We start from the raw sequence: 12745 nt of genomic DNA, 5'->3' as shown, positions 1-12745 counted from the left end.
TACACCTTAGCCAAGTACATTTAAACTCAGTTTTTCACAATTCCTGACATTTAGATTGTATAACACGTTTCCTGTCTTAGGTCAGTTAGGATCACTACTTTTTACAAATGACAGAATAATAGTAGAGAGAATGATTTCTTTCAGCTTTTGTTTCATACATCACATTCCCAATGGGTCTGAAGTTTACATAAACCTTGTTAGTATTTGGTTGCATTGCCTTTAAATTATTTAACTTGAGTCAAACATTTTATGTAGCCTTCCACAAGCTTCTCACAATAAGTTGCGGGAATTTTGGCCCATTCCTCCAGACAGAACATGTGTAACTGAATCAGGTTTGTGGTCCTCCTTGCTCTTATATACTTTTTCAGTTCTGCCCAAAAATGTACTATCGGATTGAGGTTAGGGCTTTGTGATGGCCACTCCAATACCTTTAATTTGTTGTCCTTAAACCATTTTGCCACAACTTGTTTGGAGGCTGATTCCTGGCTGATGTCTTGAGATGTTGCTTCAATATATCCACATAATTTTCCTTCCTCATGATGCCATCTATTTTGTGAAGTGCACCAGACCTGGAGCAAACCACCCCCACAACATGATGCTGGCACCCCCATAATTCACTGTTGGGATGGTGTTCTTCAGCTTGAAAGCCTCACCCTTTTTACTCAAAGCATAACGATGGTAATTATGGCCAAATGGTTACATTTTTGTTTCATCAGACCAGAGGATATTTCTCCAAAAAGATCTTTGTCTCCATGTGCACTTGCAAACTTTATTCTGGCTTTTTTATGGTGGTTTTGGAGCAGTGGCTTCTTCCTTGCTGATGTGGTGAATGAGGGTACAAGGAATTCACACTCCAAGGTTAAACTAAACGACTACACCACCCAGGGACTTCCGCCCTGGGAATTCTCACTGTGAAGATCAATAATAAGTCCACGCAAGTCCCAGTTCCATTAACAGGGCAGGAGATGCAGGTGTACAAAATTATGTTTTATTTATTACACAAGAGTCTAAAACATTTATTGCCATATGCAAGGGGTACAACTTAAAACACTAATTCAAGCCACATGGGCTGAAACTGTAGCTTAGCTCAGAGGAACCAAACTGTGACTTCCAACAAGTCCAAACTGGTCACAAAGCTGGCATTTAGTTCACACACAGGCCGCAATAACTGAAAGACCCGAAATCATACAGAGACAGCGAGCAGCAGCTCGATTTGCAGTCAAAAAGTGTTCCAAGTTAACAAAACAATGCAAAATGAAACGGAGTAAAGCAAAAGAGTCCCCTGCAACAGGACCCTCTTAGAGAGAGAATGCACTCAGGTCACCTAGAACAAACATATTTATGATTATAATAAATATTAATTCTAGAACAATCATATGAGAAGGGTTATACCAGGAGCACAAGGAAACCTCAAACACAGATCAACACCGAACAAGTCAGAAATACGCACTGTAGATGGAAGGCAAACATACCATTTGTCATATATAAACCTACCCCCAGAAAGGGGAGTTTGAGGGCATTAATGCGGAATCAAAATGATCTTCCTACCTGTAGATGGGCAACGATCAAATCTGCCAATGGCCAGAAAACAAAGGCTCTCCAAACCTCACTACAAAACAAGCAGACTAACAGTTGACAGTTAGTCAACACACCAAACACAAACTTTCATTAAGCACGTAGCTGAATCTTACCCCTCTGACAATGACATGTGACACCGGAAAAGGGGCTGTTTCTCAAGAACAATTCCTGGTGGAAGAATGCGATCTATATATACTCTTTTTTTTCCAACCTAATAAGCCATTGTGATCAAACAATGCCAGACTGATTAATCAACAGGGAGGGTAGGTGGAGTTACCACTTGCCCTGCCACACTGATCAGCCTTTCAGGTTATGTCGATATAGGACTTGTTTTACTGTGGATAGATACTTTTCTACCCGTTTCCTCCAGCATCTTCACAAGGTCCTTTGATGTTGTTCTGGGATTGATTTGGATTTTTTTGCACCAAACTACGTTCATCTCCAGTAGACAGAATGCGTCTCCTTCCTGAGTGGTATGATGGCTGCATGGTCCCATGTTGTTTATACTTGCATACTGTTGTTTGTACAGATGAACGTGGTACATTCAGGTGTTTGGAAATTGCTCCAAAGGATGAACCAGTCTTGTGGAGGTCCATACTTTTTTTCTGAGGTCTTGGCTGATTTCTTTTGATTTTACCATGATCTCAAGCAAAGATACACTTAGTTTGAAGGTAGGCCTTAAAATACATCCACAGATACACCTCCGATTCAGTACACCTCCTATCAGAAGCTAATTGCCTAAAGGCTTGACATCATTATCTGGAATTTTCCAAGCTGCTTAAAGTCACAGTTAACTTAGTGTATGTACATTTCTGACCAACTGGAATTGTGATATAGTCAATTAAAAGTGAAACAATCTGTCTGTAAACAATTGTTGGAAAGATTACTTGTGGCTTGCACAAAGTAGATGTCCTAAACGACTTGACAAAATGATAGTTTGCTGATAAGAAATCTGTGGAGTGGTTAAAAACTGTATGTTTTTACACTTTTCCTCAGGCAATCTAGACTACTATCTGATTTTACCTTGTAGCAACATGAAGTTGATAAACTGTACAATGTTGAGCTCAAGCCAGTTGTCAGCAATTCAGATCAGTGAGTGAGCGAGCCTCCCTTTATTGCAAGTGATAAGACGTTGTGGTCATTTTCATACCTTCTTTGAAATGTATATTTTCTTTTTTTTAAAGCTGTGTTTCCTGATACGACCACAGATACAAACTGTAAAGTGGATTTCAGGTTGGCCCTATTTGTTGTTACTGATTATAGATAAGGCAGATGTTATTTGCACTAGGAAATAGATGCTAGATGCACCCCTAATTAAATACTTAAAGGATTAGTTCACCCAAAAATGAAAATTCTCTCATAATTTACTCTGCCTCATGCCATCCAAGATGTGTATGACTTTCTTCCTTTTCCAGAACACAAACACAAAAGAAAACACAAAAGAAAATCTCAGCTCTGACAGGTCCTCACAATGCATGTGAAAAGTGACTAGAACTCAAAGTTCCCTCATCATTTACTCATCCCCTTGCCATCCCAGATATAGATGACTTCTTTCTTCTGCTGAACACAAAGCCTTTTTGAAGAATAGTGCAGCTCTGTTGGTCCATTCAGTGCAAGTGAATGGTTACCAAAATTGTGAAGCTTTAAAAACTACATTAAGTCAGCATAAAAGTTATCCATATGACTCAAGTGGATAAATCCATGTCTTCTGAAGCTACACTGTAAAAAACATTGTTCTGTGGTTGCCAGAATAATTCTGTAAAAAATACAGTTAAAATGTAAACCACTTTACAGAACAACCTGTACATTTTACAGTTTAAAATGGTTGTTATTTACATGCTGGCACTGTAAAAAATAATAATATATTATGTTAAATTTACAGTAAAAAAAATTCATTAACATGCCTTCTGAAAAATCTGTTGTTTACTTTATGAGATATTTTTTTTAATTTTTTTAGTTTTTTATTTGACCTTTATTTAACCAGGATAATCTCGCTGAGATTAGAAATCTCTTTCACAGGAGTGTCCTGGCCAAGAATGGACAGCAGTTACAGTCACAAAATTACAAATCAACAACAAATGTTAATCTTAACAGATATATGTTAATCACCGTAGTAACTACAGAAGTGCGCATGATGACATGAAGTTCATCAGTAGTGGCTTTTCCAGGAGCAATGACCAGTACACTTATAGAGACAGTGCTCATTCACACAAAAACTAAACACCATCAGTGTAACACATGTGAGATTTAAATAATGCAGTAAACATTAACTAAATTACATCAAATATAACACAACACCCCAGTGTAACTGATATTAAAAAGCAAATAATAAATATATCATATTTGCACAACAGCACAGTTGGTGGCGATATGCACGAAGAGTCTGATATGACAAAAAAAAAACATAAAAAAAAAAACCAAGATGATCTTTCATGAATGTGCATAGAAGGGCATTGTGAATATAGATTTATAGTAAAAAAGGACTTAAATATTGATCTGTTTCTCACCCACACCTATATTATATATTTCTTCAGACGACATTAATTAAACCTCCAGAGTCTATGGATTGCTTTTATGTTGCCTTTATTTGCTTTTTTATCCTTCAAAGCTCTGGCCACCATTCACTTGTGTGAGGACCATCAGAGCTGAGATATTCTTCAAAAAGGAAGACATACACATCTGGGATGAAATGAAGGTGAATAAATGACGAGAGAATTAAATTTTTTGGTGAACTATTCCTTTAAATGCACAACAGTATATTATAAACCTTAAGATGCATTAGCCATGCAGTCTCCTAAAAAAAATGGAAACAGAAAGCACAAAATTAAGCTAAAAGGTTATAGAGAAAAGTTAATGCAGGGGAAAGGAACAATTCAAAGCCATAAATATATGTATGTACAGATAAAACATTATTATTACAAACGATATTTCTACATAAACGGTAAAATAGAAGTGTTCTTTCTGAACACTTTTTCTGAGCTAAACTTCATGGGGGGAAAAACAGCAGTGGTTATTTTGTTTACATAAATGTAAAAACAGGAGTGGTTATTTTATTTTGTTTATGAGAACAATCCGTCTGTTTGACACATTCTCACGCATGCGCAGTGGAGCGCTAACCAGCCAATCAGATGTGCGGCGCTATTCTCATGCACATTTTGAATCGGACAGAAACGGTTGCGCGCACAAGTGCGAACGCGAAGACTGTACAGTCAAATATTCTCTTATAAAACACAAATAAACAATTGAAAGCCTCGTCTTGGTATTCGACGATGAGGAAGAGGTTAGTATATTTACATGTGTTTCATAATATGGTGGGTTGATCATTTTGTTTATTTAAGAACTAAATGTACGGAGGGAACACTTATTGACAGTTTGTTTTGAAAATGGCATTGCTGAAGCTTTTAGTTTCACACACGATCATTAAATGGCGATGGATTTCGTAGGTGCATGCATGTAGTGCTACTAACGGATTGACAGGTTTGTACTGGTATAGTTTTAGTCCAATTGGCCAACGATTATTAGAGAACATGCTGGCATTTTTACTGCCTATGTGATCTGAGCATGGGTGGGTCGGTGTTTAACATGTAGTTAACGTAGGCCTACATTAAAATATGAAAACATATATTTGAATCAAAATGTAATGACATGTCTATATCTTAATTTACATTATATAAAGATCTGTTTAGGATTATTTGATATAATAGGATCGCTTTTTATTAAAGTTACTTTTGTTAACAATTGTAAATGCATTAGATATCATAAACTACAATGGACAACCTATATATTTTTTTTTAATAGTATTTATTAATATTTGTTAATGCAAGTTAATATAAATACATTTGTTAATTTATTAGTTCACGTTATTCCATAGTGCATTAACTAATGTTTGCAAGCAAGTACAACGTTTGATTTGTAAATGTATTCCTGTATGTTGAAATTAACATTAACCAAGATTAATAAATGTTGTAAAACTATTGTTCATTGTTAGTTTATGTTCCATAATGTTGTTAACAAATGTAACCTTATTTTAATGTTGTTGATTTAATGTATTTGTTATTTAAATGTTATAAAGTGTTACCTGTGGATCTAAATTACAAATCTGTAAATTAATTCCATTTGATGTTTATAGATGTTACTTTAAAATATGTCTATCAACAATGTATATTATCTGTCATGTCTTGGGTCATATTGTGACCTGTTGTTTGTCTCAATGATTTTAGTGAGGTGATTGCTGCAGAATCAGTGGCATGTCTGAATAAAGCGCTTTGCCATCTAAAGGACATCTGGGAGGAGATCGGCATTCCAGAAGATCAGCGATTAGAGAGAACAAATGTGGTTAGGAATCATGTCAAAGTGAGTGAGTGCACTGAAGCATCATTTAGTGGATAAATCCTTTAGACCCCCCCAAAAAATCTGAAAAGACTATTTCAAATACATAATTTGGAATCATACTAACATACTGTGTGTCTTCTACAGAAGCATATATCCTTGCTTAACTACCTCAACCTTATGCTTGCTCTGTCTTGAAGGGTTATATGTTTTACATTTTTGTAGAAAATCAATGGGATTTATACTTCTGGAACCCAACTGCTGTGCTCTTTTAAAGATGCTTCAGTGATAAACTAACACAACATATGCACTTAGGGTCTTCTGGACATGATGATTGCAGAGGAGGAGAGTCTGCGGAGACGTCTGATGACTAGTATTGAGACATGTCGCAAAGAGTTGAGTAAACTGTGCTCTGAATTGCAGCTTTCCCCATTACAGGCAAGTATTTACTCTGAATTAAAACTTCAGATGCCCCCAATGTTAAAGGAATAGTTCACCCAAAAATAAAAATTATTTCATCATTTACTTACACTCATGTCATTCCAGATGTGTATGAATTTCTTTTTTTTTCATGTAGAAGACAAATAATGATTTTTAAAAGAATATCTCACCTCTGTTGGTCCTTACAATGCAAGTAAATGGTGACCAAATCTTTGAAGCTCCAAAACACATAAAAAGCACATAAAAGCCACATCAAAGTGATCCAAATTACTTCAGTGGTTTAATCCATGTCTTAAGAAATCTAATCAGTTTTAGGTGAAAACTAACCAAAATGTAACATCACCCCGAGCAATGGAAATTGTTTACAAGAGTAAATTACACTTACCATTTTCTGTGAGAGACAACTGACAAAGAAGTCTAAGGCTGTCAATCATTGACACCTGATGGACAGAGTACCATCATGCTTGTCAAATGTAACAAAATGTTACTTTTTCACTACATCTTGCCATTGCAGTCTCTAGGCACGATCATGATTTCAAGCTCTATTTCATTTCCTAGGGATGGACGAATGTGCAGTGTGCGAGATGGTGCTTGGAAGTGTAATCAAACTAGAAATAATGATTTCCAAGGAGAGTGCAGATGTCAAGATTTATAGTGAAAAAGGAGTTATATTTTGGTCTGTTCTCATCTAAAATTGGATCGCTTCAGGAGACATGGATTTAACCACTGGAATATTATGGATAACTTCTAATCCTTAATGTGATTTTTGGAGCTTCAAAGGTCTGATTACCATTCACTTGCATTATATGGACCTACAGAGCTGAGATATTCCACCAAAAATCTTTGTTATGTGTACTGCTAAAAGTAGTGCAAGTCTGGGATGGCATGAGGGGTGAATAAATGAAGAGAAATTTTTCATCTTGGGTGAATGATTTCTTTAACATTAAAGAAGGAAGAAACAAAAAATGTCACACTTTTCTTGTGGTTTCTAATCATTTTAGGAGGAGAGATGTAATACAATGCTCCAGCAGGAAAAAGACCTCCGGAGCCATGTTGAACTGATGTTAAAAGAGAAAAACCAGAGAATGCAAGCCCTCAAAGCCTTTACAGAACAGGATCAGGATCTCTGTGACATTCTCTGCTCCAAACCATTTTCAATTTCTGCCAGTTCTGTCCCATCTATAGAACAGCTGGAGACCTTTCGTCAACACATCTCCAGCCTCACTGCTGAGAAAGTAAAACATTAAATTAAGTGCTTGTTTTAAACACTGGCTCATGTTCCTATGCTTTTTATTAAGTTATATATTAAAGTATTGTGTTCAGTTTGATGTACAATTTTATTTATTTTTTAAGGAATGGAGACATACCGAATTTGTCCAACTGAAAAAGCAGATCATACTTTGCATGGACGATCTAGAACAATTGCCTGAGACTAGTTTTGAAAAGGATGTAGTATGTGAAGATGAAGAGAATTTTTGTTTGTCCAAAGAAAACATTGATTCACTCAAAATCCTCCTTCACCAGGTAAAACAGAAGTTCATTCTGAAATACTGAACTTATTAATTAACAAATGTATAATAGTTTTTATTATATATATATATATATATATATACACACACACACATAATAATATATCTTTTTTTATTATTTGTATTTTTTAAGTTGGAGAGCAGGAAGGCAGAGAATGAGTGCATTTGTGGCTCTTATCGAGAGAAGATCCAGGAACTTTGGGAAAGGTTGCAGATTCCACAGGATGAGCGTGATGCCATTTCTGAATACATGACCCTGTCAAACAAAAGAAATATGGAAGCTGTTAGTAACCTTTGGGCTTGTAGCTTCTACTGTATACCAAATATATTTCACACAATATTGTGGGTTGATCCTTAAAGCTGACTTTCCTTCTTTATACAACACTACTTTAAAAGATTGGTTCTTTCAAAAATGAAAATTCTGTCTTGATTTACTCACCCTCATGTTCCAAACCTGTAGGACTTTCTCTCTTCTGTGGAACACAAAAGGAGATGTAAATCCACCTTTTCACTGCATCTAAAAAATGACAGACGATAGACTGGAAGTCATTCATTTCCAACGTCATATGGGGCCTGCGTGAGGTTCCGACCGTCTCCGGATGCGACATTTTCGGATCCGATTTGAGCCTTGGCTGCGTTACAATATTTCAACTCATCCGACTTGACCGTATGTGACCACCCGACCGGAAGGGACGTATTCATGCAAACCTATCAGCGCGAAAATATATAATGAAAGTGAATGGTGACTGATACTATCATTTTGAGTAACCGCTTCTTTTTTCTTCCACGGAAAAATGAAGAAAAGTAGGTTTGGAAAGATATGAGGGTGAGCAAACAATGACAGTTTTCATTTTTGGATAAACTGTTTAAGGTGTCATTGAAGTAGTTAAAGATATCCAATGTATTGAACACATAAGATGAAAATATGCTCTCTTTTGTCAGCTACAATCTGAGATCAAACGTCTTGAGGAACTGAAGCTTAAAAATATCCAAACTGTTATTGAGGCCATTCGGAAGGAGATTGCAGTGTTCTGGGATATGTGCTTTTTTAGTGCTGACCAACGGCAAGCTTTTGTGCCCTATTATGATGGTGGGTTGTAGTTTTCTAAAAGACACTTAAAATTTTGCCTGTCTTTGTAATTATATAATGACCTGGATGTCTTATTTTATTTTTCTCAGATGATTTCAGCGAAGAGCTTCTGAGCTTACATGATGCAGAAACTGTGCATCTCAAACAATATTATGTGGATCATAAAGAACTCTTTGAAGGTGTTCACAATTGGGAAGAGAGTTGGAAACTGTTCTTAGAGCTTGAAGTAAGTTAAACTAAGTGCAATGTCATGCTGAAAATGTTCATTAGATGTTTTTTTGCGTAATCTAAAATGGATAGGTTTTTGTTGTTGTTTTTGTTTGGTAGGAAAAGGCCAAAGACCCATCTAGATTTACCAACAGAGGGGGAAACCTTCTAAAGGAGGAGAAACAACGCGCTGACCTGGTCAAAGGCCTCCCAAAGGTAATCATGACTCTTATCCATATTACATTATAAAATTGACCTTTAGGAAACTAAGACTGCTGTAATCCAGTCTGTCTCATTTAGCTTGAAAAGAAGCTGAAGGCTGAGATTGAGCAGTGGGAGCAGGAACAAAACAGAGAATTCCTGGTGAATGGTCAGAAGTTTATGCAGTTTGTTGCTGATCAGTGGGAGTCATACCGGCTGGAGAAGGAGCGGGAAAAACAGGAACGGGTGTGTACATCACTTTAATAGGTGTATGAAGAAGTATGTATCCCAGAGTTGCATTTGATGCAATTTTATATTGGTAGATGTTATAATAATGCAGGCACCCTCTTGCTTTGTTCAGCAACTAAAGAAGACCAAGCAGACAGAGTCGGACATGGTCTATGGCACTGTGGTGCGGACTCCGACTAAACGAAGATTTCTGGGCAGCACAACGCCTTGTAAAGCACGAAAAGTAAGTATAGTAAGATTTCACTTAGTGGTGAAGCCAGCAGATTTAATACATTTGAAGATTAAAGGAATAGTTCACCCAAAAATTTAAATTCTCTCATCAGTTACTCACCCTCATGCCATCTCAGATGTGAATGACTTTCTTTGTTCTGCTGAACACAGCTGATGATTTTTATAAAGATGTCTCAGATCTGTAGGTCCATACAATGCAAATTAATAGTGACCAAAACTTTGAATCTTTGAAAAAGGTTTAATTTTTGTCTCCTCTCACCTAAAACTGATTGGATCGCTTTGGGAGAAATGGATTAAACCACTGGAGTGGTATGGATTACTTTTTTGCTGCCTTTTATTTACTTTTTGGAGCTTTCAAGTTTTGGTCACCATTCACTTGCATTGTATGGACTTACAGAGCTGAGATATTTTTCTAAAAGTCTTCATCTTGTGTTCTGCAGAAGAAAGTCATATATGTCTGGGATAGCAGAAGGGTGAGTAAATAAAATGAGAATTTTCATTTTTGGGTGAACCATTCCTTTTAATATAATATTCCTGTTCTCATCCCACACCTTCATAAACAATACATTATAAATTACGGCATGGCTCTTGCAGTATTAACACTGGCTTTTCCTCAGCTAAACGCTACTTCCAGTACTGGCACCTCTAACAGCACTATTCGAACTGTCTTTGGTGGTACTGTCTGTCACTCTCCTATATCGCGCCCTCAGATTTCAGCAAGCAAGGTCAGTGCACGACTATAACAGAACTATTGATCTCAAGCTTTTATTCAAATAATGTACACCATCTGTTACTGATTAACAAAGGCAATGTGTCACTTTTCTTCTGCCCTTATGTGTCTTCTTTCAAAGCAGGGTAATGCAATGAGGACTCCAGTCCATGGTAAACCTCCTCATCCGGGTATGCTAGAGCGCAATAAGGAGAATATCTGTCATCTTACTGGTGGTGTAGGTGGGGTTATGAAGGTCCCAGCAAGTCCACAGCGTAACTTCAGCATTAACTCTGTTGCGAGCACCTATTCAGAATTTCAGGTAAATTTGTTGTCTCCTCCCTCGTATCTCTATCACTAACTCCGTCCATTCAAAGAGAGCAACAGCTTGAGTTTACAATGGTTTTGAAGATAAGATTTGTGTAAATGGCTGTTTAATGATTGGTGATACTGACATAATATTATGCTAATAAAAAAAACTTGTTTCTCAAGGATGTTGTCAAGCCTGAATCCATAAAATTAAGGTTTGTTTGAGATACATTTCCATACAGTGCATAGATAAAATGTTCCCTTTGTAACTGCATGGTTAAACACACAAGGTAAACACCCACGATTTGGACAACACTATTTAAATGCTTTATTGCGACGAGCTCACCTCTTTGAAAGAAGTTTGAAGGCTTAAACTGTATGAGATTAACACCGTTTGTAGAAAGCATAATACTGGACCACTTATTTTTGTATCAGTTCCTATGCTGGTATAATCCTAAACAAAATCAGCAAACCTGAATATAGTTTGAGCTTATGAGTGCTGTTTCACACCCCAAACAGACTTTCTGTAATATATTAATGAGAGAGAGTGTGTGAGTGTGTGTAAATGAGTCACAGTGAAACGTTTTGAATACCATTAGGTTAATAAGCGCTATATAAGTGCAGACCATTTACAATGAAATGTTACCCTTTCATGCACACTAAATGCACATAATTGGGGTGCATGTGTACTTGCTGATGATCATTTAATCTTGGACATTCTCTTGCCATCTCTTTGAACTGGACGTTCATTCTTCACATGTATTCTTCAACTCTTAATTCACACTTCTAACCCAGACTATCTTATTTTGTAATCAACATATTAATGTAATACCTAACTGACATTATCTGTCCCTCTGTCTCCATTTTGCCACATGAATGTTTTCAGATTGTAGTCTAGAATGTTTTAAATAGGGCTGTTCAGTTATATTTAGAGGTCAAAAATGTATTGTAATCCGTTATTTATTTTCACAGCGAGACCTCTCCAAGTCATCTAAATCAAAACACATGCCTGAAATTCTGAACTCAACCATCATTCAAATGTAACTCTGCTGCAGACAACACTTGCTATTAGGACTGGAAACTGCTAAATGATGGCTTTTGGGTTCTTGTTCTTTATAGCTTTAGCTATGCATTTTGTATGTAAATGAAGGTAATTTATATTTAAATGTTTCTAATGGATTCATGTATGTTCACTTTAACACTTGGAAAAGCACTGTTTTATGTAGCCTGTAATTTAACAAATGTCAATGTACATTTTAATGCTACTGGTCAGCTGTACCAAACATTTTAAAGCTTAAAAATATATTTTAAGAACTGTTTCTCAGTATTGGCTACATTACAAAGCACAGTGTGTTTTATTAAATGCCTTTTAATGTTTTGCACAATTTATTGTAAAAAAGTCTTTATTGTATTCTTTGTAGAATTAAACATTTCACTACAGTACATAAAAGTTTACCTTTAAACGTTCTGGTGGTCTTATGTCAGTTAAATAATTTTGACAATCAACCTTCTGTACATCAAAATGTCTAAAGTGTTTGCTTTAATATCTAGAGAAAAAAATGTGTAGTTGAAGAGATCAAAGCACATTACAAAATTATAACAAAGTAAAATAAGCATTTTAAAAAGTTACATATGATTTAACTGGCTAAATATATCTTGGAAAGAGTTACATTGACTGTTATACTCGTTTGAATCATGTGAATTGAAAAGAAAACAAAAAAAAAAAAACATCGAATGAATTTGGAAAATTTTATTGAGGGGAAAAATAAAAATGTGTGGTAAGAATTTCTCTTTCTCTTTTTTTTTTTGCAATGTAAAGATGTTTTGTATTGTTAACAGGATTTTTAATGGGTAAATACGGTATACATGAGC

At 36.0% G+C, this 12745-nt stretch overlaps 1 protein-coding gene across 2 annotated transcripts; it reads left to right on the top strand.

Annotated features, from left to right (window-relative positions):
- Positions 1 to 4738: 4738 nt before the first annotated feature.
- Positions 4739 to 12631, top strand: LOC127649429 (protein regulator of cytokinesis 1-like). Of its 2 annotated transcripts, none has more exons than XM_052134520.1 (14): positions 4739 to 4858; positions 5799 to 5931; positions 6223 to 6345; positions 7350 to 7583; positions 7702 to 7872; positions 8011 to 8160; positions 8820 to 8967; positions 9057 to 9193; positions 9295 to 9390; positions 9475 to 9621; positions 9737 to 9847; positions 10473 to 10580; positions 10710 to 10886; positions 11846 to 12631. In XM_052134520.1, the coding sequence occupies exons 1-14, from the start codon at positions 4848 to 4850 to the stop codon at positions 11915 to 11917; spliced, it is 1818 nt and encodes a 605-aa protein (XP_051990480.1). In that variant the 5' UTR covers positions 4739 to 4847; the 3' UTR covers positions 11918 to 12631. The 2 variants fall into 2 exon arrangements, with proteins under 2 accessions (XP_051990480.1, XP_051990472.1); XM_052134512.1 differs by having other exon boundaries at positions 10707 to 10886.
- The last annotated feature ends 114 nt before the right edge of the window (positions 12632 to 12745 follow it).

Source organism: Xyrauchen texanus, chromosome 1 (genome assembly GCF_025860055.1).
Source record: "Xyrauchen texanus isolate HMW12.3.18 chromosome 1, RBS_HiC_50CHRs, whole genome shotgun sequence".
In the NCBI taxonomy this organism is placed as follows: Eukaryota; Metazoa; Chordata; class Actinopteri; order Cypriniformes; family Catostomidae; genus Xyrauchen; species Xyrauchen texanus.
The sequence above is the reverse complement of the archived record's forward strand: the minus strand, read 5'-3'. Positions and strand labels throughout refer to the sequence as shown.